General features: G+C 49.0%; 2 protein-coding genes across 2 annotated transcripts in view; both read left to right on the plus strand.

The window, feature by feature from the left end:
• Window positions 1–27,526, plus strand: part of AGBL4 (AGBL carboxypeptidase 4) — a 1,457,998-nt gene that overhangs the window by 1,214,779 nt on the left and 215,693 nt on the right. The window lies entirely within an intron of this gene.
• The window catches only part of BEND5 (BEN domain containing 5), a 48,827-nt gene that overhangs the window by 17,283 nt on the left and 4,018 nt on the right, over window positions 1–27,526 (plus strand). The window contains exons 3-5 of the mRNA XM_052636761.1: window positions 108–492; window positions 15,579–15,727; window positions 21,326–21,539. Coding sequence (XP_052492721.1) covers window positions 108–492; window positions 15,579–15,727; window positions 21,326–21,539 — 748 coding nt within the window. The remainder of the gene's footprint in view (window positions 1–107; window positions 493–15,578; window positions 15,728–21,325; window positions 21,540–27,526) is intronic.

Raw genomic sequence — 27,526 nt, forward strand, 5'->3', positions numbered from 1 at the left:
ATGTTCTGTGGTTCTGTGATTCTAGGATTGTCTGGGGACATATTGAGCCGCAGTCCAAGACAGCCCCAGCTGCCCTTGCCTGAACTGACTCTCGTTGTCCTACACAGAGACCCGAGGGGCGGAAGCCGAGCGAAGTGGCGCACAAGAGCATCGAGGCAGTGGTGGCCCGGCTAGAGAAGCAGAACGGCCTGAGCCTGGGCCCCGGCACGTGCCCGGAGGAGGTGTTCGTGGAGGCCTCGCCGGGCGTGGGGGACATGGACAGTCTGGAAGACGCCGGCGTGCCCCGGGCTCTGTACGAGGAGCTGCTGCGCAACTACCAGCAACAGCAGGAGGAGATGCGCCACCTCCAGCAGGAGCTGGAGCGGACTCGGAGGCAGCTGGTGCAGCAGGCCAAGAAGCTCAAGGAGTACGGGGCGCTCGTGGCTGAGATGAAGGAGCTCCGTGACCTCAACCGCAGGCTGCAGGACGTGCTGCTCCTGAGGCTGGGCAGTGGTGAGTGCACCCCCTCCACCACCAGCCACCTGCCAACCCCCACGGGGTGGCATGGCAGCCCCGGAGGGCACTGGGGAGAGGCAGACCCTGAGGCAAGGGAAGGGCAGAGACGAGGCTCAGCAGGTCCCCCAAGAGAGAGGCCCTCCCTGCTCAGAGTGAATCTGACAGGAGCTTTGGAACACAGCAGCCTTAGCTATCTAGAACACAGTGGGCAGCAGTTGGAAGAGGGGCCTCAGAGAAACGCATTTGCCACCACCCATGTATGCATTCATTCAGCTCCAAGGGGGTTTTAGGATAATGAAGTGAGTTAGACATGATTCGAGGAAAACTTGCGTTACTTTAAGTCAGAACGTGGTCAGGGCCATGGGAAAGATGTGGATAAGATGAGAGGAGAGTTCAGAGGAGGGAGACTCCAGGAGGAAGGTGGGCTTCGAAGGGTGGGCTGGCTTTTAAGGCACAAGAGGTGGCAGAGGGCAGCAGTCAACACCACGTGTACTAAGAAGGGAGACTGCATGTGTAGTCAGGACAGGTGACTGAAGGCCTGGAAACCTCTGCCAGCTGGGGGTGTCTGGGTTTGTTTTGGTAGGAATGAGAAACACTGAGTTTTTAAGTAGAGAGGCACATGACCTTAGGAAGATTAATGTAAAAGATGTATAAAGCTACTTTGGTTTGCTCATAGAAAAACTTGATAGGCTCTTACACTGCAACTGAACTTACCAAACTTAGGTTTTTAGATTTTCTCATGGAATTGGGCTTCCCTGGTGGCTCAGCTGGTAAGGAATCCACCTGCAACATGGGAGACCTGGGTTCGATCCCTGGGTTGGGAAGATCCCCTGGAGAAGGGAACAGCTACCCACTGCAATATTCTGGCCTGGAAAATCCCATGGGCTGTACAGTCCATGGGGTCGCATAGAGTCAGACACAACTAAGGGACTTTCATTCTCACTTTCTCTCTCTCATGTAATGTGGCTTAGAAGCTGGAATCAGGGGAAATCTGAAAGGCCGCCACTTTGCCTGCAGGGAGAAATGACTGCTTACCTGAGAGGAAAAGACAGAAACGCTATGGAAAGCAGAGGACAGTGTTGAACAAATCGGGATAACACAGATTCATAGCCCCACCTTTCTTCAAGACAGTCGGTACTAACCCTGCGTCAGTATTCTTGGCTTCAAAAAGGGAATAGACTGGTCTAGAAATATAAGTGCCATCCCCAAAGTTTAAATCCAGTACAATTTTATACTTAGGAAGGAAGGTTTGTGTTACCTAGATAATAGATTTACATGTAAAGCTTCATTCCTTTCTGATATTTAGATAAATGTGCTGCGTTACTTATGTTGATAGGTCCCTCCTACTACCTAGAGTGCGTTCCCAAGGCAGTGTCTCAGTAGATCTTCCGGGCGGCCTAAGGGGTCAGCCAAGAGGCCTTTTCATGCCCTTGTCACAGAGGAAAAAACTGAGGCTGGTACTTGCCCAGGGTCCCTTGGGGAAGCAGAAGCAGCGCTCACCTCAAACCACATCCCCACTTCCTAGGCGAGTAATGTCCCCACTTCCGGACTCTGCCTTGAGAGGCGCACAGTGACACTAAAGGTCACATGTGTGTGCAACATAAAAAGTTATTAAAATTTTTTATCAAAGAGAAAACCTAACTGTAAAAAATTGTGATCTTGGCGTGGCAGTGGGAGGGCAAGAGAGAACTGAGATTTTCAGAGAGAAAAAGTGTGTCCTGGTCTTTGGATGAATAATTTTTATTTTCATTGCTTTCTGTACACTACATCTTTTGTAAACCTCTTAACGGGGGACAAAGCAAACTTAAAATTTCTCCACGTCATTAGTTTTATTCCCATGGAAACTGCCTGTCTTATATAATGATGAACTTAGTTTAAACTCCAGAAGCCACTCCTAACCCTTGAGAGCACTAAGACACTGCATTTTGTATCAGTATATACCTCTTCGGGCTTCCCCGGTGGCTCAGCGGTAAAGAATCTGCCTGCAATGTAGGAGATTCGGATTCAGTCCCTGGGTCAGGAAAATCCCTTGGAGGAGGACATGGCAACCTACTGCAGTATTCTTGCCTGAGAAATCCCATGGACAGAAGAGCCTGGTGGACTATAGTCCGTAGGGTTGGAAAGAGTCAGACGACCGAAGTGACTGAGCCTGCACACATGTGTACACGTACCCGTGCCTCTTTAGTCTTAAAACGCTTAGATAAACTTGGCCCCAACTGGGGTTTCAGTGTCTTGATCATTCTAGGCACTCCCACCCCACAGGCCTTGTGCCATCTTGAGGGCCAGTGGCTGGCTCTTCTCTGATCTGAGTCACCTTCTGATCAATGGATTGAACATAAGTCAGCTTAAGCCACAGTTATGCATAAAGCACCCACCACATGGGGTGCTCTGTGCTCCAGGGACCAGAAAAGTCACATCTGATCAAGCTGTCCCTGACCTGTGAAAGCTTAAGATCCGTTGATTAACAAAAGATAAATCCCCAAGAGTATAATAAAAGGCTGTCTACTCTAAGGGGAGTTTGTATGTTTTCATGGAGGTAGTCTGGTCTGGTTTAGTCGTTAGAACCAGGCAGGCCTGGATTCAAACCCAACTTCCCCACTTCCCAGTTCTGTGGCTTTGGGAACATTCTTTCCTTGCTTTCTTCCTTCTTTTCTCCCACAGATATTTACTGGTCTCCACTGTGTGCCAGGCGTTTTGCTTAGTGAGGCTTCCCAGATGACACTAGTGGTAAAGAACCCACCTGCCAGTGCAGGAGACACAAGAGACACGGGTTCAGTCCCTGCATTGGGAAGATTCCCTGGAGCAGGGCCTGGCGACCCCCACTCTAGTATTCGTGCCTGGAGAATCCCATAGACAGAGGAGCCTGGTGGGCAACAGCCCATGGGGTCACAAAGAGTCGGCCAAAACTGAAGTGACTTAGCAGCAGGCAAAGTTCACTACATTTAAGATACAGCCCTTGCCCTCTGCCCTTGAGGATCTTAAAGTTTGATGTGGGAGAGACAGCCACTGATTCAGTTAGTGCCAGCACAGGGACAGAAGCTCTGCTGTGAGACAGTGGAGGAGGGGCACCCGCTGAATTTGAGAGACTGGGGAAGAAAGGCTTCCTAAAGAAAGTGACTTCTAATCCGGAGCCTGATGAATGCATTTTTCTTCCTCAGGCAGGAGTGAGTGCGTGGGAAGAGCGAGGTGCAGTGTAGGCAGAGGGCACGTCTCTGAACCTTGGTGTTCTCATCTGTAGAATGGAAATAATAACATCCCTTTTACGGCATAGGGATACGCAGCATACTCTGTGGTATTCTGTTAATGCTATATTACCATAAGCACCTTTTCCCGTACCCCTAGCGGGCATCAGACATGGTCTGATTTGGTTTTTAACTCGTCTTCCCTAACCAGTCAAGGCTGTATCACCTTGAACAGGTTTACCAACTTCTCTGCTTCTCAAGGTCTTATAGAAGAGAAAGGGGGCCGTATACATATTTCTTCAGTCAGTTCACCTTGACCACATGCTTTCTGAGCCTAGCAACTTTGGGAGACACAGAGAAGATTCAGACCTTGTAGGCTGGGGAGGGCACGGTGATGGAGGTGAACATGTAAGCATGCAATTGAAATGCAGAGAATGTGGTTCCGGGGAAGCGGCTGACATTTGAAGGTGGAACTTTCTCTGGATGAGTCTGGGAGAAAATTCTCTGCTGTAACAGCCCCTGTACAGTACACACCTCCAAGAAGCCAATAACAAGGTAGAGAAGAGCCAGGAAGGGACTGAGAGACCGTCTTTGAATCTCAGCAGTACATCCTGGTCGGGGGCTGATGTGTGGCCTGGGCTACACCCTCCTTGCACCCGCTCCCCTGGGGACTGGCTCAAGCAGTGCTCTTAGAGGCCCACCCTTGAGTATTTTCTCCTTTCCATGTTGCCAGGGTACCCATCTCAAGGATGCTGGATCATCCACAGGTTAGAGATACTCAATTTTAAAAAGAATAACTGATGACTCCCCCAGGCATTGGGCTCCTGCAGGCCATAGACGGGAGGGAGCAGAGAGCAGGAGCCTGAAGAGGACCTCTGATTGGTGAGAAAGTCCCGTAGCAGCCAGGAGCTGTGATGGTACACCTCGTGGAGGTTAGGGACAGCAGCAAGATGGTGTAAGATGTTTCAGAGACTTCGCTGGATGACTCACTTATTCATTTGTCTATTCATTCTTTCATTCATTCCACAAATAAACACAAGATATATTTAACAGAGAAAAATTCTCTAGAACATGGAGTCAAGGAGTGGCAATTGAGCTTAGAGAGGATGTAGGCTATGGCCCTCATGTCATTGATGAGGAAACAAGCCCAGAAGGTGTCACAGGTCTATTTCTGTGGGTCTCCTGACACCTGGTTCTGAGAGCCTCTCTCTGGGCCTTTGGCCACATGCCCTTGTACTTAAATGTCATTGACATGGGGGTGACCCCCAGCCTAATCCCCCGAAGGACATCTCTCTGTAAAACAGAGCTTTCCTTTTGTATGATCTTAGCATAGGATGCAGCCCTCTCTGATGGAAAGGAACCTCACTCTCTAACTCTGAAAGTTTCTTCTCTCCCGGCCTCTGTGAGTGTCAGAATTTAAAGGGGAAGCATGTATAAAGAATACATCACTGTAACCAGCATATTGCAAGTGTTTACTAAATGCCAGTCTCTTTCTCCTTTCCTGCCCTTTCCTGTTTGTCTTCTCCCAAAGAAATAAATGCCAAGGACACGAAAAGCATGAAGATCTTCTAATTTATAAAATACAGATTTGTGTGTTCATTCATTCATTTATCCTTTCATTCATTTATCATTTTTTAAGGGTATCCTTTGTGCCAGGATTGTATTAGGTGCTGGAGATACAGGAAGACGGTCCCTTTTGAAAACATTCATGAGCCTAGGGGGTGAGAGTGATGTTTATTAAACCAGGGCTTGGCAGACTCAGAGAATTCCAGGGGTGTGAGGGGAAGCAGAGCAGTGAAAGCCAGTGACAAGGGTGAGCTCCCGTGTAGGAGAAACTAAACTCTAGCATCTCTCTTGAGTTCCCCTCAGCCAGAGTCCTTGTTCTTAGAGGTCAGAGACCGAAGCTCAGGTGTTACCCTCAGCTTTTAGCATTCTAAGTACCTCTTACTAGATAAAATGGTTTTGGTGTGATTCTGGTACCATGAGTTCAACTAAGGTTGGAAAAGGCTCAGTGAGGAATGAGAGGAAGAGACAGAGTCCTTGCCTCCAAGCTGCACACACAGCCCGAGGCGGAGCTTAGACTTGCGCTCAGGACAGAACATAGCAAGTGCTGGATCTGCAGGAAGGCGGCAGAGGATGGCTCTGGATTTTGTGTGCACTTTGTAGGGAAGGTAGGTGGAAATGGTGAATTCTGACCAGAAGAGGAATAGACACTAAGGATAATAACAGTAATTCACATACACATGACACTTGACAGACTTCAGAGGCCGTGACATTTTTATCTCATTGGACTATTCCAGTAGCCTTATTGCAAGGCCAGGTAAGCATTGTCTCCTTCTGAGAGAGCAGAAGGCAAAAGAAGAGATAATGCCCCTGTTGGCCAGATCACAAGCTGGTTGAAACTTCTGAAGGAGAAAGCCATTGTGCCCTGCAAATCTGTCTTGGCTCTTTAGAGCTGGGTTTCTATCACCTCTGTTCCCCTCTGGGCTCGTGCCTTGTGTTCTGTCCAAAGTCCGTTAAAATACCAGCTTTGATCTTTAAAATCCTTTGCAGTTGGAGCTGGAGTCTTTCAGCACAGGTCTCTGGTGGTGCCTTTGAAAAGCAGCGAATGTCAGCCAAATGCCTCCTGCTGGCTCTCCCCTGTACTGGAGGCAGCGTGGGCTTTGGCAGCAGATAGTACTTGGGTTTGAATCTCAGCTTTCGAATTCTTTAACTGCGCAACTTGAAGCAAATAATTTAACCCTTCTCAGCCTCTCTTTTCTCCTCTGTAAAATGGATATCGTAATGCGTACTGCACACAGGCAGGAGAGCCTGGTCACTGACTAGGAGGTCAGAAATACTGGAGTTTTGAACACTGGCTTTTCTGTATTTTGATTGTGTTAACTTGGGCAAGTTACTTAACTTCCTGGGCCTTAGTTCCTTCATCCATAAAGTGGAGTCAGTGACAATACCAGCCACTATGGTTCTTAAGAGGATTAAATGAGCAAAGGCATGTACAGACTTCTGCCCAAGGGCTGGCACATAGTAAGTGCTCAGTGAGTCCAGCATTAGTGATGTACTACCATTTGAGTTTGCACATGAGATGTGTGTACGATGCTTGGCGCACCAGAGGCACTCATTGTCGTACAGCAGAGCACAGATGTGGTTGTCTTGGCTTGTCTTAATCTTTGGCCAGTCCAGGTCTCCTAGCGTCTCCTGGGGATTGCTACTTTCTCTTGTAAGTCCTCAGAAATCGTATTTGCATTGTCTGCTTTACAGCTACGCCTGGACTCGATTGCAGGCTCGCTGGGATATAGTGTACTGAATTCTCCCTCCACGCACTTTTCCAGGGCAGAATTCCATCCTCCTCTCTCCAGTCCTCAAGCACTCCTTTGGGCCCCCTTGATTCTTCAGTTTTCACCTTGTCACAGCTCTCCTCCCAGGGCTTGTTCATCTCAGGGCTCTTTTCCACTTCCTTCAGCCTTCAGTTCACTCTCACCAACACACGGGAGTACTCACAAAAGTTGGGCTTTGAGAAAGGACTAAGAGGATAGGTGGGAGATAGCCCATCAGGTCAGGTTTTCATGTTCCCAGGACCCAGCAGGTCCACAACCTGCCACTGCCTTGCTTACTGGTGGGCTGGGCCCCACACCACTGTGCCCTGTGCCCCCTCACCCTGGGCTGCAGGAAAAGGTGTAGCAATGAGAATTGTGTCTCCTAAAGATATGGGCCATCTTCCCCTTCGAAGGACTTTTTGCACTCTTGACGGGATCAGCATTAGCCACAGTTCACCCTAGGTTGTTTTAAGATCTGATTTCAGAGTAGCAGGACAGTCCAGGTCCCTCCTTCCTCTTTCTCCCTAGAGTTCACTTTTCTGGGGCAGTGGGGAGGGGGCTGAGGAACAGCTCCAGGCTGTCCCTTTGACCCTGCTTGGGGAGTGGGAACATGCAGGAGTCACTGGGCTTCTCTCCATTGCCAGAGCAGGAAACGTGCTTCTCACTTGAAATAGGGCTTTGCCTGTTGGTCATGGGCTTCAGTGTGGCTGTGTGGCAGGCTTGTTTTCTGCTGGCTTTGCCAGTCCGAGGAAACAGAGGTGGGAGAGCTCTCCTTCCAGGCAAGGGCTGGCCCCTGTGAACACCTGCTTTGGGCCAGATGCTAGCTGCTTTTCGTAGAGAAAACCACCTCAGCAGTAGATACGATCATCGGATGAGGACACGGGCCCAGAGAGAGGAAATGAATGTCTCAGACAACAGGAGAGACTGATAAAGATTTGGAGTTAGGAGAGAGGCTGGCTTATTCAGGAACCACAAGTCACCCCTGACCGAACTACACAGAGGAGAGGTAGGTAGGAGGGACAGCCAGGGCTACAAAGGCAGGTGAGAGCCCCTAGCACTGCCCCGGCCCTCACACAGGTGGACACAGGGGCTCCTCCCCTCGGAGGGGCCTGTAGCCCATCAACCTCAGAGTTGCCCCTTTGGTCATGGGCTTCAGGGACAGAGGGACAGACTGGAGCTGTCCCTCAGCCCCCCTCCCCACTGCCCCGGAAAAGTGAACTCTAGGGAGAAAGAGGAAGGAGGGCCCTGGACTGTCCTGCTACTCTGAAATCAGGTCTTAATTCCACCATGAGGAAGCTCCGCCTCCCCAGCCCCTGCCCTCGGGTGCTCGCTGTGCCCCACCGCAGCCCCTCGGGAATCTGAGGGCAGCCTTTGTGCCTCCTACCCCACTCCTTCGTACCACAGCCCCTCAGTCTTGGCACCCAGCCAGTTCTGGTCCAGATCCAAAGGCCATTTCGTGTGCATTCAGCACATGTGTGGGGGCCTTCAGCGCCTGTCTGGCAGGACAGACCCATGCTGTTGTGCATATCCTCGCCATTTGGAACGCTGCCTGGGTCCAGACAGTTGGGGTGGGTAGGAAGTGGCAGGACCACAGATGAAGAGCCAGCCCAGCTTTGACCACCAGCTGGCAGAGGACAGGCTCAGAGCTCCTAGAGGTGAGATGAATGCTGGTGACTCACTTCCTCCCCACTGCACCCCCTCCTCAATTGTGGAGTTCTTCACAGACACCTAGGAAGGCAAAAGAAGGTCAGAGATGCAGTATGGGTCCCACAAGGTGGACATTACGTGAGAAGCCTGTGCAGTCTGAAAACCACAGTTAGCTGAGGTGTGTAGGGCTGTGGTAAGAGCAGGCCTTCAGAGTCTAGCAACCCTGAATTATTTTTGTTTTTTTTACTTTCGGCAAATTACTAAGAATTAACTTCTTTCATTAAGCACGTGTTTGATGAGTATTCATTGTATGCCAGGGACATTGCACTGGGTGCTGGGATACGGCGGTGATCAGGACAGTGGCTGACCTCAGAGTTTCCATCCTAACCCAGAAGATAGTAAACGAATAACTTGATACTGGGGTGTCAAGATTAAAAGATTTTAAAAAAATAGTTATTTTGGTGTAAAATTGGCTTCCCTGGTGGCTCAGCAGTTAGGAATCTGCCTGCCGGTGCAGAAGACATGGATTTGATCCCTGGGCTGGGAAGATCCCCTGGAGAAGGAAATGGCAACCGACTCCTGTATGCCTTCCTGGGAAATCCCATGGACAGAGGAGCCTGGCGGGCTACAGTCCATGGGGTCGCAGAGTCAGACACGACAGCGACTAAACAGCAGCGAGAACTAACACAGATGCTCAGTAGGTGTCAGTCACCTTTCCTTTTCAGGGAGAAGCAAATATGTCCTTTGAAACAGGCCCCTACACTTCTCGAATGTGGGTAAAATGCCTTGACCACCACGACTGGGGACCTGGGCCCCCTCCTGCCACGCCTGTCTTGCTGGGCTTCTGCTCCATAGAGAGGGGGCTCTCTGGGTCCATTCCAGCTCTGCTGCTCTAGAGTTTCGACTCCCCAAGGGACCAGCCCCACTGTGAGGTGGTAGGGGGCAGGCATGAGCTGCAGGGGTCTTGCCCAATCCAGTCTTTAGGGCTGGAATGGCCTCTCCTGCCTCTGCCTAGCAAAGCCTACTCCAACCCTCACCCACAGAGAGCCCTCAGAAAACGGGGAGGGTTGGGGGAAGGACCCCAAGGAGCCGCTGCTGACAGTGATCACATTGCCCTGCCTGACCATCCCGCCATCTTCCCTTGACCTTATCTCAAGTTCCAGGAGCTCACCTGTCCCTCAAGGCCTTCCAGGGTCCCTGAGCCCATGGTTATCTCTCTGCAAACCTGTGCAGATCATGACGCTGCCCACATCCTGGCCGATCAGTGAGCCTCGATAATGTGCCACTTGCCTTCCCCGTGTGACAATAACTACCCTACTCCAACCCGTGCGGCCAGCTCCAAGCCCCAGCCCAGAAATTTGTGACTGTCCTTCTGAAGCCTTCCTAGTCTCCTCCAGGTGTGGCACCTCCTCCTTTGCTTATATTCCCAAGTCTTTATCCTTACTCTTGCAGGATGGTATTAATGGTCTGTGGTCTGTCTCTTTCCACTACTGGACAGCACATCATTTGAAGCTACCTCGCTCAGGGCTGGCACTCAGTGGGTGCCTAATAGACTCTCACTGAAGGAATGAGACCAGTTTTGTCCCTGCCCTCACTGAAAGCACAACGGGGCTAAGAACCATATGCGTAGCTGCGGCAACAGGTGAGAGTGGCCGATACCTTCTGAGAGAGGAGATCCAGCTGCCCAAGCTGTGGGCCATCTCCCATCTCTTTCCAAGGCCTCTGTGTATCTCCTTCTTTGCTGTAGCTCTTCCCATGCTCAGCTCCTTTTCAACAAGTAGAATCATCTTTTTTTTGACAAACCCAGTATGTCTCTGGGCCACCGAAGTAGGCATATGCGTTAAGGATTTTGATTTGATTTTTTGATTCACTTTATATTTAGAAAGAAACTAGAATTATACCAGTAGCAGAGAAAAGTCCTGTTCATTTGCAGGAATAAATGGAAGACTTTAATACTTTTCAAAAGAAAATCTAATATTATTAGCCTTTTTTGTTTCAACAGAAGTCAGAATTGATTTTTAGTGTCCAAACATAACATTTGAAGAAATGGGTGATTTTTAAACCTCCTGTCTGTGGACAGAGGAGTTGCAGCAAAGAGTGGGACATGACTGAACACGCAAATAGAACATACGCATCAACTTCTTAGAAAGATTTTCAGGGAGAATGGCATTAGTCCAGTTAAGCTAGACAAGAATAGGGAATGTTACAGTTTCATTTAGCTGTTGTGCCAACAAACGTTTACCAAGCCCCTTACTGTGTGCCTTGGTTCCCATTTTATGGGAAAGGCCTCTGGGGCTTAAAAAGGTAAAGGAAATAATAGACCCAGGATTTGCAGCAGGTTTTCTAGCTTTGAATCCAGTGTTTGTCCGACAACTCACAGCTATTTGTATGCAGTATAATGAGAGTTTCACGTGCTATTTTCTCAGCGTCTCCAGAATTGGGGCATGCTGTATTTGTCTCCGGGTCCCCAATGCCTCTTCCAGGGCTCAATCTTGGTATGCAGTCAGGGATTGTGTGATGAATGGGCTCATGAATGACTGAATGAAAAGACAAGCGGTGTCTTTTATACTCTTTCAAAAGCTTTTTTTTTTTAACCCAGATGAGAGGTTTCTCTCCATGGAAGGTATATTTTATTTTCTCCAAAATAAACCTGAAGTGGATCAAAAGGCTTTTTTTTTTTTTTTGATTCCTACTCTTCCCACAAAGTGAAAAAAAGTTGCTTTGTTACTTAAAATATCTGCACCAGATCGTGCAGTGCCGTCTCTTAGCACAAGTGCTTATTATCGTGGCTAATTTGGTCACATGTGTTTGAAGGAGAACAATGCCTCAGAAATTTTTAAAAGCAAAACAGCAATCTGAAGCGTTTGTTGTAATGAGATGTAAATTGCCAGCATCATAGTGGAGCCGACTAAAATTTGCAGTGAAGTGTTTTTCTCCCCCTTTTAAATTAAAAGCACTAGAGGCCCTCCCTCCTCTCTGGGAAGAAACCACATGCTTTTTGTTCCTTTTCTTTCTGATTCTGTACTACTAAACATGCTGCTTTATTGACTGATTCATCCCTTCATTCATCTGCCATTTTCTGAGCCGGTGTCTGAGCCTCCATTGTGCGCCTGCCTCGCTCTCTAGACGCTATTAGCACTCCCCATTTCGCAGGTAGGGAAGCTGAGGCACAGAGAGGCGATGGAGATGTGTCTCAGGATTCACACCCGGGTCTCCTGACGAACTGCTTCCAGGAGGAGCCTTGGTTGGTCTGTCCTCCTTGCTGAGACACCAGGTCCTTCTGTATACAATGCCAGAGGAGGCAGTGGCAGAGAGCAGTGCTAATCCCTGGCAGCCGTCAGGTATTAAATGTGCTGATCGGGGATGTTAGGAAATAGAGTTCCTTGAGAGCTTGGGAGCGGGAAGATCCCATTACAGTAGGCTCAGCATTCAACGAAACAACTCTCTTGGTCCCTGGGCAAGCTGGCAGAGGGGAGCCCAGTGTGGGTGTGTGTGCCGTGAGAGCCTGAACACCTGCTCTGGGCCAGGCTCGCGCCACGGACTTGGGGCAAAAGAAGACCAGCGGGGCCCTGGTTCCCAGGGATGAGCAGTGACTAACTTGAGCACCCAAATATGAACCCCATGTGGGGCGGGGGCGGGGGCGGGGGTGGGGGTGGGGAGCCACCATGTCCTGAGCCCCCACGCTGTGCCAGAGTCTGTGTGAATCATTACATACATGAGGTTAACTCTTTTACGCTGCAGCCTGGCTGAGTCACTGTTGTCATTCCTCCTTTCAGGATGAGACAACAAGAGTCAGAAAGGTTAAGTACTTATTGATGTGTAAAATTACCTGTTGACAATTGAACTGGCACCAGGCACTGTGCTGAGCCCTGGTCTCTAATATAAAAAGATACAGTCTCCCTCTGCCCTCTGGCCTCACAGTCTAGTGGGGGTGGCAGAGAGAGAAATAGATGAGTGCAGCTAACTATTACCAGGGGAGGAGGGAGACCCAAGGACCTGGCTAGGCAGGCCTCTAGGGAGCAGAGTCTGCCTTAGAAGAGAGGGCCAGTGAGGGTGGAGCCAGAGAGGTGACCCTTTGCTCTCAGCCCCTGCTCTTTATGTGTCCCTGTATAGCCATCAGAACTGTCCATTCCCCTGGCTAGATGTTTCCAGTTTCCATTTTACAGCCCTAACTTACACTTCCTGGGCTGCAAAAAGGTCACAGGTATTTGAGAACAAATACCTATAAACATCGCATTCACCTCAGGCACCTCCACTCAGCAGCAGGGCTTTATTTCAGAATCTGTGCCTCAGCCCATTTAAGTCTCTTTCTTGCCCACAACTCACTCTCTCCTCTCATGTTATGAAGAATTTACTGAGAGCCTGAACGGTGCCAGACATTGCCCTAGGTGCCAAGATCACAGAGAGAGTAAAACTTTACCCTTGAGGAGCTTCACAGTTTGATGTGGACAGCAGACAGATTGGTAGATGGTTCCAAATATAATTCGCTGGAAGTATTTACGATGTAGAGACCCTGTACCTGGTAGTGATCAGAGCAAGGCCCCATGAAGGAGACACCTAAGCTCTGTTCTGCAGTCTGAGCAGAGACTTGACAGGCAGATGAGATGGCATTCAAGGCCAAAACGGGGGCACGTCCAGAGGTTCAGACGCTTGGGACAGCACAGCGCCTGAGGGACAGCATCTGGGGAGAGCAGGAACTGGGCGCCAGAGGTCAAGAGGAAGTTGGCTGTATTCAGGGTCTTAAGGAGGCTATGGTACACAGCTTAATCTCGAGGGTAGTGGGAGCCTAAGCCGGGACAGATTTGGTTGTGAGTAGATTTCTTTGGCAGCTGTTGTGGAGAAAAATGGACGAGCACTAGACTGAAGTCAGAGCTGAGTTGGGTTCGCTCTCTTGTCCACCATCTTCCTCTCATAGAAGGAAGAGGAGGCTTTAGAGGAGGGACACTATCTTTTCCTAAGATGACCTGTGCTCCATCGGCTGCATGGCTCCATTCCTTTATCTTGCTGCTGAATGTCAGAGCAGGAAGAGGCCTCAGGAGCCAACTCAGCCATGCCCTTTGGGGAAAGCCAAAGTACTTGCTTCTTCCCTGACCTAAGAAAAGATCAAAAGCTCCACTTGAGTTTGCTTATATCTCAGAAATACAACCGAGATCTCATACAAAGAGAGGAGAAACTATGGCATCTGCTTCTGAAACTTTAGAGTTATTCATTCATTCTTGCCATTCTTTTGTTCATTTACCAGTCAGAGAACACCTCCTCATGCCGGGGGCGGGGGACAAAGAAAAGAAAGCCTTAGGCCCAGCTCTTGAGTAGGTCACGCAGAATTGGGAGATGCTCCTAGAATGGTGACGATGCTATCAGTCCCTCATTCTGGCAGCTTGTGCATCTACAATTCACTTGCCTGTGATCACACAATTAAAATATAGCCAAACTAGGAATAAGACCTAAACTCGGTCTCCCAAGATGAGTCCTGTTTTTCAGTGAGCTCTGCGCCGCTCTCCAGCCTCACTGCATTCAGCTTTGTGCCTTCACACTTCATTGAGCTGGTCTTTACCATTAGTGGTAAAGAACTCGCCTGCCAATGCAGGAGACTAGAGACGTGGGTTTGATCCCTGGGTTAGGAAGATCCCCTGGAGGAGGGCATGGTAACCCACTCCAGTATTCTTGCCAGGAGAACCCCATGGACAGAGGAGTCTGGTGGACTCGAGGCTCCATAGGGTTGCACAGAGTCAGACACAACTGCAGTGACTGAGCACGCACTCATGTGCTGAGCACGCGTGCACCTGCATTGTTGGAGACTTCCAAGATCTGTCTTGCAGCTACCAGCAACTCAGAAAGGGTTTTATCGGTCTAGGAAGCCCTATCGTGAGGAATTTTTGTAACAAAATCACCAATACCTCCCTCACCACCAGCCAAAGCCAAGGGTATGGCCATTTAGCACAGTAAATTGCAGCCAGGTTGTTGGTGAGGGCTTTGGCACACAAACAGCTCCGTACCAAGCGGCCCACATGGTAAGAATAAGGGAAGCCGGGACCATGAAACTCACTGGTGACTTAAGTTACGTGTGCAGTCCTGGGGACCGGCTTTGGCAGTAGCTAAATTTCTGACCCCAGTTAACTCCTGAAATACTTGCATAGGGAGAAGTTCCAGGATGCCAGAAACCTCCATTGGCCTTTGGATTTGCTCGCCTATAAAAGTTAATCAAGTTATCCGGCCTTACCCTGTTTTTCTGCCCTTTGGTAATCAAGACACAACAGGTGATTTGAAAAATAGTCCATCATTTTAAAAAGCTAATGGAGGAAAAAAAAAGTCCTCCTTAGAAACCACCACCACTTATCTCCTGCCTTTTACTGTTTAAACCATACATAATTTGTGTTGATTGCATTAAAATAAAAATCAGGATAGCTGCCGGTTCAGGCAATCAGGGGCTTAATCTGTATTGTACTTTAATTTCTTGGTTGAAATGCGCCTGTCTGGATACTAGGTCTTGGGCGGGGGAGGCCTTTGCATTTCTCCCCCTGCTTTCCTATCTTCTACTGTGGCCCATTTCACGTAGGCTCCAGGGATGGGGTTTTGGCGAATACACACTTTGCATACTGCAGTCATTGCTACGCTGTCTCCACCCCAGTCTTAAAAGGACCTCTTTCCCCTGCAGGAAGTTGAATCCCTTGCATTTTCATTCAGACAGTGACACCCTAGAAGACTGCTTCTCATTCATGTTTAATTAGAATCTAGTCCATTCTTGTCTGCCACCTTTTCCCCTGTGATGTTCATACCTCATATTATTTTCAAGCTGGGGTTTAATTGTAGTCCAATGGACAAAAATAAGCCAGCATATTTTTTTTGTGTGTGCCACTATGTGCTGACAGATGCCTAGTTAAAATATTTGCCTTTTATTTTCCTTGGAGTTCTAGACAGATCTCTTTTCTTAACTGCCTAGGTCCCGCCATTGACTTGGAAAAAGTAAAGTCAGAATGTCTCGAGCCCGAGCCGGAGTTACGGAGCACTTTCAGTGAGGAAGCAAATACGTCGTCCTATTACCCCGCTCCTGCACCTGTCATGGACAAGTATATCCTAGACAATGGCAAGGTAGTGTTTCAAGCTCACTCTCCATTCCCTACAAGTGTTGGCTAGTCAGTGCGAAGGTGGAGGGTATGGTGGGAGCTGCCCGAGATACAGCGACCGCTTGGCCTTCAGGCCCAGCCCTGTGACTGCTTCCAGAATTCATGTGCTGTAATCAGTGGAGCTTTATTAGGACTTTTTCTCTTCTTTTTTTTTTTTGGTAAATACTGGGCCAAAGCAACTGTAAAACTAACATTTAAAAATAGCTTATTAGTGAGAAAGATAATTTAAAATGATAATCTGATGAAACCAGATGCATAAAATGTATAAGGTGATCTCGAGATGAGATATCTGATTTACAGATATGGCTGTGACTGAGTAGTTATTCATTCATTGTTTGCAAAGTACCTGTGTGTTATAAGTCCTACCCTAACCCTAAATGCCGGGGATACAGAGGTGAATGGGACGTGCTCCTTACCCCTAAGCTGCTTTCAAGTTGTACATTCAGCTTGGTTAGCCCACAGTCCTAGGACCACATACAACTCCTCAGATTTTTTTGGAAGACTCTTGAAAAAAAAGTTATGAAAGAAAACTTAAGCACTATTAGTAGTTATATTAGTGTAGGGTGAAAAGTAATGGAATAGCCTTTGGAAGTCTTAAAATCACATATATGACATTCATCTTGGAGGAAGGATACTGGCTCTCTTTGTCTAGGCACTGGTCATATTCAGTTTTACGATAATAGTCTTTGCCACCACGGCATGCATTATAGACATCACCTCTCCTTCTCCCCAGAGACTCATCTGTGTCAGTCTGTTTTTCTTGCCTTATGCTTCAAAAGGTCTCTGTTTATCCAGTATCATTCCCCAATAGGTTGATGAGAAAGGAAAGGTTGTTTTATTCGGGTTTCTCCAGATACATCCCTGCAGCTGGCCAGGCTGAGCCAAAGCAAGCATTGTCAAGCCAAGGAAATGAAACTTGTTGGTCTTCAGGGCTCCCTTGGATATACTGCCCTCCTCTTTCTATCCATGTGCCCTCAACTCCCTCAGAGCACATCCTCCCCTGCAGAGGCAGAACTGATGGGTCAAACCACAGGCCTGTTATGCCCTGCCTTGCTGCAGCCTACAGGCTTTAAGAGTCTGCTTTGCAGGGAAGAGGTGGCATGACAGAGTGGAAGCAGGCAGCCTGGAGCCTGAGTGTTAGCTTAACTTTTTGTCCTACCTGTGTGACTCCGAGGAGGGGCTTCCCTTCTCTGGGCCTCAGCATCTCTAGCTGTGCCAGGTAGGATGGAATTAATGCTCTCCGAAGTCATTAAAAATGACTTAAACTGTGTATATAGCTTTGGTGAACCTTCAGCAGTTAGAGATGAACAGAAAAGACTTTTCTGTCTTTGTTGATTTCTTTTAGGCACAATCACATATGGAATGACTACAGACTTTTTCTTAAAGTAGCTTCTAAGAGAAATCTATTTCTCTCTTGCTTTAAAGACTGGTGGACAGTTTCTGGGCATTATGAAGGTCTCTTTAGAAAGGATCATTTTCCCTCCAGGAAATTGTGTCTCTCAAATGTCATTTGATTTTTTTATACTCAAGCTGCACAACCTATCTTGAAAGTGCCAAGTTTGTTTTATCATTGATTATGGCCAATATGTTGCTATAAAACTAACTGGCTTTTGTTTCCACCAACTTATAGTCAAAGGAATTGATTAAGGGAGGGGAAGGAAGCAGACATCCTGGAAATGCACAGCAGCTTGCGTAGAACAGCAATCCCCCACATCCCAGAAGTAGTCATTATTATTCTTGGCTCTGCTGTCGTTTCAGACCCTTCCTTCTTTCTGCCTCGATCTCTGTGATGCACAGAGCATGCGAATGAGATCCGTTTCCTAGTAGGAAGCTAGTTTTGTCCTCCGAAACATTTCACAAAGGCATTCTTTGATCAAGTCCCATCCTACCAGATGCCATATTTTTAATAACCTCCCTTGAAAGTGTTAAGGCTAACATTTTGGTCCAATAGTGAACTGTGGTTTATGTGAATAAGGGTTTGCTGTAGAAGTTACTTTCTCATTTGGCTCAAGCGCATCTCTTTTCTTTGTCTTAAGATGTTTTATTTCAAAAACTCATTGAATCGTAAAGCTTCAAAGACCATCACAGTTTAAGTAGTATAATTTATACATGGGATGGATGGGGAAGTACATCCGGAAGGGGGCTTGTCCACGGCGGTACACCAGAGCAGAGGCAGGCGAGAGCTGGAAGCCAGGTCACCGACCATCACAGTTTAAGTAGTATAGTTTGTACACGGGATGGGTGGGGAAGTACATCCGGAAGGGGGCTCGTCCACGGCGGTACACCAGAGCAGAGGCAGGCGAGAGCTGGAAGCCAGGTCACCTGGCTCTCAGGCTGGTGCTCTTTCCAGGCTGTTCTGCCGCATCCTTGAAAGCAGGGCGTTGCTCCAGGAGACCCTGAGCTCTGTTGACCTCAGGAACCCTTGTCCCAAATGCCCCAGCCTGTTCCTGTGATCAGTCTTACCCAGGGCTTTCTCTTTCTGTGTGCGTAGCTGGCCTTGTACTCGAGTGCATGTCAGAAAATATTTTCTTCTTCAAGGAACAGCAGCTCATCTGAACTGAAGGCCAGTGCCATTAAGACATATTAAATATGTGCATCAGTTTCCTACAGCTTTGTGTTCAGACTAGTCTGGGCCACTTTGTAGAGGACGAACGAGGCAAAGCCTGGACCTCTCCTCGTGGAGATGGACTGCGAAGGTAGTGAGGGCTCGTAGTAAGTTAGAAATTCAGAGTGGATAGAACTTAGCCCAAGAGTAGTGAAGGAGGTTTTCTCTCACTGGGGGCTGGGGTTTAAAAGCTTATTAGGCTAAGGAGATGTAAGGGAAGGCTTTCATCCCTGGGCTGGGGAGAGGCATGAACAGAGGCATAGATAGGGGAAAGAAGGCAGCAAAAGTGGCAGTTTCGGGTTTGCACTGCCCTCCTGACACTGTCCGCATGTTACCTCCTTCATCTGCAAACAGCTCTTCATTCAGGTGGTGATCTGCGTCTGGTGCAGCTGAGGAAAGAGAGGCTCAGAGAGGTAGGGTGACTAGCCCAAGATATCCAGCTGGCAGGTGGAAGGGCTCGGTTCACAGAGAGGAGACTCTAGAGCCTGTCCTCTTTCTGTCACCAGACACTGGACGTAGGAGAAAATCAGTGAGTTTAGGGACATCGTTGAGTGGTAGACATGCTATGCTTAACAGGTTGAATGGAAACAGGATTCTAGAGGACCTTTAAAACCAACTGAGGACGTTGCATTTGATGTGACAGAAAACAGGGGTCCATTCAAGACTCCAGAGGGTTAACATAAAAACACAGTTGAAAGACTGCGGAAGTCATCTAGTCAGAGAAGGAAAGCTGTGTTTTAGGGAATTGATCTGACAGTGTTTACAGCGTGGGTTGGTCGGGGCAGGGACTGGGGACAGGAAGGCCAGCCCGTGGCTTTTCTGCAGGTTTCCCTGACTGCAGTGTGACCCACAATGGGTGCTGGCCAGCAAAGTGGCCGGGCAGGTGCAGAGGAGGCTCAGGAGGAAAGCCAGATGAACGTAAAGCTGCTGTGTCTCCACCACGTCGGCGCCACAATGACGCTGGCAGCAGCAGGAGGCCAAGAGAGCATGGGCTGCGGGGTCATCTGGCTTTAGAGTTGAACCTTGATTCCAAAATTTTCTGATAGTATGTCTTAGGAAAACTAATTAGTCCTTCTGAATCTCTGTCCCTGTCTGTAAATATTTCTACCTATTTCCATCTCTTAAGGTCATTATGTTTATAACTAAGTTAAGAGTGGAATACCTAGTTCATAATGGGTACTCAAAGAAATATTAGTGTCCCCTTTCTCTTGTAGAAGAACATTGACCAAGATGACTACCACCCCTCTTTAAAGAACAACAAATTGAAAGGTTGTAGGAAAACAAGGCTTGAATAGAAAAGAGCAAAGATCTTTGGAAAATTGAAGTTGCCCTCCATCTCCAAGGGTTTCTGTTTCAGTGTTTAATCTAATTTGCATCCCTTGTTTCCTCCTATCTCAAGAAGCTTGCATGGGTAGCCACAGAGAGTCATCCAGGGAGGTGACTTGGGGTCCAACAGGGAGCAGGAGGGAGCTAGTCGCCAGCAGGCCTGATCTGGTACACAGACTGCAGAGAAAAGGCCAGACTCGACCTCGGGTGGATGTTGTCCAGCGGCCCCAGGCCAACACATCCCACTCAAGGGCTGCTTATCTTCCTGAACTGTGAGAGCGGAGCTGCAGCACTGGGGTTCTCAGCACAGGGAGGCCAGGTGGATCTGGTTATCTGATATGATGCCTGCAGAGGTCTGAATGATCCTTTGAGCAAAAGGAAGTGAAGTTGGATGTGGCAGTGTTAGATTGTTTACCTACTGACATTCGTGGGTGGGCTACGTTGCTCTATTTTTTCTTGTTCATGGTCTGAAAATCCCAGTAACTGGTGAAGGAAGAAGCGTTGCTGGTTGACCTGTCTCCCCATCTATCTGTGCATGCCCACTGTGCTTTCCAAGTCGATCTTCAGTAGAGAGCTCTTCAGATATCTCTGAACCCTGAGTCCTGCCAGTCTGCCGTCAGTCTGGGTGTGTGTATGCTATCTCTCAGACCAGGACTCTCCCAGGGTATCTCCTGACCATGCAAGGTCCACGACTGACGGTCTCTGAAGACAAGGACCTTGGCAGGGACTTTCCAGTCCCCTCAGAAAATTTAACTCATCAGCGGCTGCCTCTCCCACTGTCCCCACAGAGGCCACGTCCACCCTCATGGACTCGGTAGAAATGCAGCATGAATGGCAAGGTCAAAGTCACAACTTCATTTTTAAATGATTAACATCAGCAAATGGTTTTTAAGTTGTTAAAAGAGCCAGAAAGCAAAAGGAAATCTCAAAGCTCCTTGCTAGATTATTCTGGAACATCTGCGTTTATGGACTCTACTCTGAAACTTTGAGCGCTTCCCTTATAAGGAGCAGAAGGTTGTGTTTTGTTCTGTGTGCCGTCAGAATCAGACCAGGGACACAGTGGTTGTGTTTAATTTGTTAAAATCATAGGCTTTCTGAGCCAGAAGGAACTTAGCTGAAATCTAACTCTCCCTGCTCAGCTCCCGAAAACTGAAGCCAGAGACAGGCAAAGCATGCATACACACTCCGCTAGTGGCAGGACCTGGGCAGTCTCCCTGTCCACTCCAGCGGCTGTGGCTGCCACACCCCACTGTACCCTGGAGTCACCTAGAGAGCCCCACCCAGACCACATAAATCCACTCTGCAACTTCATAGTTGAGCGACTTTTCAAAAGTGGCTGCACCTCTCCCAACCTGGTTTTTCTGCCTGAAATGAAAATAGTGTCCCAACACCTTCCTTCCAGGGTTGCTGTGAAGATCTGAGAGAGTAAATATAAAGCACTGGCATAAGGCCTGGCACATTACAGGTGTTCAGTAAATGTGTGTGATTATTTCCCTGGAAGAAAGGTGGTTAGTGTTTATGGAGCAGATCTCTTGCAGTTGTGCAGCAGTGTCTTTTAAAGGACAGGAAAAGCTTCCCGCCACCATTCTGTCCGACTAAACGGGTGCTCGCTTGCGTTCTTATCCCTTTCAGGTCCATCTGGGAAGCGGGATTTGGGTTGATGAGGAGAAATGGCACCAGCTGCAAGTCACCCAAGGAGATTCCAAGTACACGAAGAACTTGGCAGTCATGATTTGGGGAACAGATGTTCTGAAGAACAGAAGCGTCACAGGAGTTGCCACAAAAAAAAAGAAAGATGCAGTCCCTAAGCCACCCCTCTCGCCCCACAAACTAAGCATCGTCAGAGGTGAGTCCTGTACTGGAGACGCAGTGACTGAGGTCCTGCCCTCGACACTGTCAGGAACATTTCAGTTCAGCACACCTGCTGAAGCCTCCCCGTGCCAGGCCCTGGCCTGGGCACAGGAACACAGGAGCAGATACGGACCTGGTGCTGGGCAGGCTCACATGTAACAGGGCAAATGGGCTCTAGACACAAGTGCAGTTCAGGGAGCTCACGTGCGAGAGGCCCAGAAGGGGGCTCTCAGGAGGGCAGGAGACCCCTAGCTGGAAAGCCAGGGAGGGTCCCTGGCAAGTGGGTCACTGAAGCGGGCCTTGAAGGGTCCACCAGGCCTGGGGACACAGATGTTTAAAGAAAGGTACTCGGGGCAAAGGTGCGGGATTGGGAAAGGAGGCTGCTGTGTAGAGCGCGTGAAGGTCAAGGCTAGGACACCAGCTCCTGGGGGTCCTAGCATCGTGCCTGGAGCACTTAGTGAGATGAAGACCAGCCGACGGTCGCCAGACTGAGCTTCTTTTCTGGGGTTTGGGAGGGTTTGGAGGGACTCCCTGTCTCTCTGCCTGTTTGTTTCCCCAAAGGTAGGGCTCTAACCTGGACTCTCATTTTCCTTCCCTCCTGCCTTCCTTTCTCCCCTTTCTTTCCTCTTCCTTCTTTCTCTGTTCTGTCTCTCCCACCTGTTCTCCATCTGTTCACTGAGCTCTTATTCTTTACCAGACTCTACTGTGTATGGAGGACTTAGAAAGGGCTAAGACACAGTCTCCGTCTGCAAGGAGCTCAGAGTCCCATGCAGAAGGTGAACACAGAAAAGCTAGTTACAGTACAGACAATGCAAATTACAGAGACAGCAAAGGACACGGGAGCAGAGAGAGTATAATAATCGTTCATTATTCTGAGCACTTAGGATATTTCAGGTCCATATTAACTCATTTAATCTTCATAACACATAACTCTCCCTTCTGTTGGCTGCTAATATCATCCCTGTTTTTAATGTGGAAACTGGACACAGAGATGTTAAGTAACTTGCCCAGATCACACAGTTTTAGGACTAAAGCCAGGAGTCCTAGCCAGGAGGGCTGGCTTCAGAAGCTGTACTCCTAACCATTCGTCTCTTAAGTGTCCAGCTGCCAGGTGTTGATGAAGAAAGTAAGACTCAACCAGTCAGCATGTGCATTTAGGACAGGCCTTGTACCAGGTTGTAGAGCAGGCAACAGATATGTCCACAAACAAATCAGATAATTTCAGGTACTGATGAAAGGCTGTGATATATAGCTGAGTGAGACAGTAGCTATGTCAGCTGGGGTGGGTGGAGAAGACCTGTTCGAAGAGTTGATTTCGAGCTGGGAATTGGATGTGGAGGGGGCAGTCCTATGTGATTCTGAGGGGGTGTGAAAGAGGCAGAATAGGTAACAGGTTCAAAGGCCAGCGTGCTCAAGGGGTGAAGAAGCCCCAGCCAGCTGCAGAGCCATGAGTTCAGGGGGACTGAGGCCAGGGTGGTGGGGGGGCGAGAGACGGTCTTGGGCTGTGAAGGCCACGGTGAATAGCTTACCTTACTCTTCTTGCAGGAGAAAGATGATATGGAGTCTTCGGTGGGAGGGACGGAATGGGAGGCCAGTCGGGAGGCTGGTGCAGTGGTGCGATAGACTGAGGTCAGAGCAGTGGAGACAGAGAAAAATGGCCAGTTGTAGGGTGTATTTTAGAGGTCCAGATTTCAAGACAGAGAGATTAGCTGACCAACTGGAAGTCGTGGCTACGAGGTTTCAGAGCCTGGATTGAAACCCACCTGGCTGACTCTGATCCGGGGTTTGTTCTGGAGCTCGGCTGCCTCCCTGGATGGCTGATTCATGGTTAATTGATTTAGGCAGACACTTATTTTTAGACAAGCAGAGGTAACCTGTAGTCTGCCCACTGTCTGAAATGATGGAGCCTAATTTAGGAGGTCATCCTGAGAAAGAGTCCTTCCTGGGGACACAGCCCTGCCTCCCCAAGGGGTGGCCGACCTCTGATTCTGTTACGCTTGTTGGAATGTGACTCAGCAGGTCCCAGGTGCCTCCCAGTGACCAGCTATCACTGTCACGCCATGGTATAAAGTCATCTGCCATGTGTCTGCCTCAGATGTTAGTGTGACCGTGTGAAACTCACCTCCCTGTCCTCCGTGCCTCACACAGGGCCTGACATGCTGGTAGCTCAATCAGTGAGGGCTAAAGAAACACCACGCTGAGACCTGCAAGCCATCCCCTGATCGACTCTTCACATGGTTTCTTGTGAACCACTTTCCCTCCCTGTCCAGTGCCCTCAGCTGAAAACTTACCTCTCAGATGGTTAAGAGGGCTGCCTGACTGATAGCTTGGATCATCGTTACTCCTGAGTTGTGAAAACAAGTTTCCATTCTTTGCTGAGCCGCGCCATAGGGCTGGCATGACTTCGTGATGGTCATATCATTGAAGTTCACAACCATTCAGTGCTTTTCACCTTTCAGGCCCCTCCCGACTGCTCCCAGTGCGAGGCGATGGAAAGCGGAAACTGGAAAGGAATATCCAAAGCTTGGGGTTGAGCCGCAGCTCTGCCTTGCCCTAACGCTGAGCTGCCCCCAGTTCTGTTTATTTTTGTTTCCCCAGGCCCCATGCAGTGCTCATACCAGGTAGGCGCTCGATGTGTACACATGTAAGGGCAGGATCATAGCCCTTGCCCCGGCTGCCCAGTGGACCCAGAGACATTTTGTATGTGCTTTGGACCCCATTCACATGATGTTCTTTGTAGCTGATTTGGTCCCCATTACTAAGGGACAATCTAGAAGAAAACACCTTAGCCTTATCTCTTGAGGCCATTACAGACTTACTGTCTTCAGCCCACAGGCCACGCCCTCCAAGTTTCCCTCACTCATCCACTCCTCAATTTTCCAAACCCTGTTTAAAGTTTCTCTACTTTTCCCTTGAGAGTCCACACCTCTTTTTTCAAAAGATGGCCTTGTCTTCTCCTTCACAGAGATAAGAAAAAGAAATCCCACAGCTTCGATCCACCATATCTACAAACTTACCTGGACCCCCCCGAGTTTTATGCCTCATGTCCAAAAGAAGAGTTTCCTTGTCTTATTTGGGACTGGTCATTCTCTCTTTCTAAATTTCAGCCCACCTACCTTCCTGAGTACGTTATTCCTTCCACTCAGTTGGTTCCTTCCCAGTGCCATTTAAATATGCTTTGATCACTCATTTCTTACAGAAGCAAGCGAAACACTCCCTAGGGGCCACCCGCATCACCCAGCTGCTGCCATGTCTTCCTTTTCACATCCAGGTTTCCTGAAAGAGTTGTCGACACTCACTGCCCGTGTGCACTAGCAATGCCCCTGCCGTCTCGTCTGGCTTCCGCTCCAGCCCTCTGCTTAGTCTGTCCCTGTCAAGCTTCCCTCCGGCTCCTCTTCACTCCTCCAGGGCAGGACTCCACCTCCTCCCCAGCCTATGTGACCGCCCCTCCTTTACTGAGAAACCCATCCTTCCCACTCAGGTCTCCTCCTGCCTGTGGCCTCTCATCCCCACTGTGGGCTCCCCTCCCCTCTCCTCTGTCTCCAGCCCTCCTCCCTCTCCCTCTACAAAGCTGCCCTCTGCTGCTCTCTCTCCTCTTGGTTCCCGTTGCCCCGGCGTGCACAGGGCCCAGAGCTGAAATCCATGCTCATCGTCTTGGCCACTGCCTGGTGATCCGCTTCCGGTGACCCCTCGGCCTCGTCTCACACACCTCCCAGTTCCCACTGCTGTCTAACCGCTGAGGCCCTCTCACGATTCATTCCTGTCCCCGCTTCCTGCAGCGCCCCTCCTCTGGGCTGCACACCCTGCCTCCGTGTCATTCAGAGAGGCCTTGACTTCCGAGTCCGAGTCCTTGACTTCGAACTGTCCAAGCTGATGAAGTAGCCTTGCCGTCGCTCTCTTAACGCATCACCCTCCCTAAAGTCTGCAGTGCGTTTCTTCTTTATTTATTTGCTTGATGACTGTCTTTCTTCCCCACCCCCATGAGAACATGAGCTTTATGAGATTCTTGCTCAGGGCCAGTATGTTGTAAGTGCTTAATAATATTTGTTGAATCAGTGACTGGTGGCAAATATATATTTGACCTCAGTTCACACTTTGAGGTTCCTGATGCATACATTTGGGTGCCACTGGCCCCCTCCTCTCAGATGTGACACCTGCACATCTATGCCCCTCGCTGCTCACCTCGCCTCTTCCTTCACCCCAGAGCCTCTGCCCTGTGTGTTCACCGTCATGATGAAGGACACAACACCACCTGCCAGGAATCCAGGGATGCCTCATCCCGCACTCCTTGTTCACTCACTCTCCATCAGTTCTGCCCCTAAATACCTTTTAAACCATCTGCTTCTCTCCATACCCGTTGCCGCTTTCTTTTCTCCCCTGCCTTACCCCAGCAGCTTCCAGACTCCTCTCTGTATATGTAATCCGAGTGATCATTCCAAAACCAAGTATGATCCTGTTACCACCACTCCGACACCTGGCGCCCATTATTAAAGGGTAAACTTCTTATATATGCTCAGTCTTTGAGACTCCGTGGACTGTAGCCCACCAGGCTCCTCTGTCCGTGGAATTTTCTAGGCAACAATACTGGAGCAAGTTGCCATTTCCTACTCAGGGGGGTCTTCCCAATCCAGGAATCGAACTCACATCTCCTGCTTTGGCAGGCAGATTCTTTACTACTAGAGTCACCTGGGAAGCTTCTTAACATGTCAAAAAGCACCTTCATAATCTGGCCCCTGGGCTGGAGCTCTAGCTTTTTCTTTTTTTTTTTGCATATTGCCCTTGAACTGTATGTAAGTTCTTACTATAATGAGCCTCTGTGTTCCAACAAGTCTTGTCCTCTCTCACATTAGGGAATTTGCAGATGCTATGTCTGGCACTAGAAGCGTAGGTCAGACTGCCCACCTAACACCTGTGCTGCTCTGCCCAGCCACCTGTTACTCACTGCCCAGGTGTGCTCAGGAGAACCTTCCTTCAGGAAGCCCTCCCTGACCTTTCAGGATAGGGGGACACTTCTGTTGTGTGTCCTAGGGCACCCTGTGCCTTCCTCTGTCCTCTTCTGTCTGTATCTTTGCCTCCTAGGTACCTGGTCAAATAACCCTTTAGAGCCCATAATACTTGCCATACCAGTAAGTAAGAGGAAAATTGACTTACCCAAGGCCATACATCTGGCTTGATCAGAGCTGAGCTGAAGTGGGCTTTCAGGCTTCCCTGGGTCTCCAAGGGTTTCTTGTCTTACTGAAGTACAATGTCAGTTTGTTTTTTTTGTTGTTGTTGTTAACTACAGCCCAGCAAGTTTAAGATCTGTCTCCCATCGCAGCAGCATGCACTCACCGTTTTCAGCCTAATTATTTGAGGTTGCATTTGACTGATTCTTCCCATGCAGGCTGTATTCTGGACTGGGATTGTTTATGTCTGTTTTGTATGACTTTGCCGCATTTGCTCACATTGGGCATGTCAAAATGACAGAAGCCTTGGTGCTCACAGGCTTGGTGAGCACTTTTCTCTTCTCTTTGGTTTGGAAGCCATTCGTTACCAGGTAGCCGGGGAATGGGGTGAACGCTGACGTCACTTTAGAAAGGTGAAAGTAGGAGGGCTGGAGGTGTGTCTGGCTGCAATGACAAGCTCCAGAATGACAGCTAAACCCTTATTAAGGTCAAATGACCTTTTGCAGACTGTGAGTTTTCAAATGAGCCACAGCATTGAGTTCTGGTTAATTTTTATAACTTTTTTAATAGGACACATTAACGCTGTTATAAACCTTGTTAATTAAGCAATAATCTCAAATGCTCCCTCGCAGAGGGAGACATTCCCGGCAACTGCAGGTGATTAATATCTGGAGCCTAACGAAAGCCTTTTAATCAACCTTGGGGGCCATTCAGTGCTCTTACCCCCAGGAAACGAGAGTGATTTGGTATTCTGTGGAGGCCACTCTGAAAACCTTCCTCCATCTGCCCGTTTCTCCTCCTGCCTCTTCTCTGACTC

The sequence above is a fragment of the Budorcas taxicolor genome, chromosome 3 (assembly GCF_023091745.1).
Source record: "Budorcas taxicolor isolate Tak-1 chromosome 3, Takin1.1, whole genome shotgun sequence".
In the NCBI taxonomy this organism is placed as follows: Eukaryota; Metazoa; Chordata; class Mammalia; order Artiodactyla; family Bovidae; genus Budorcas; species Budorcas taxicolor.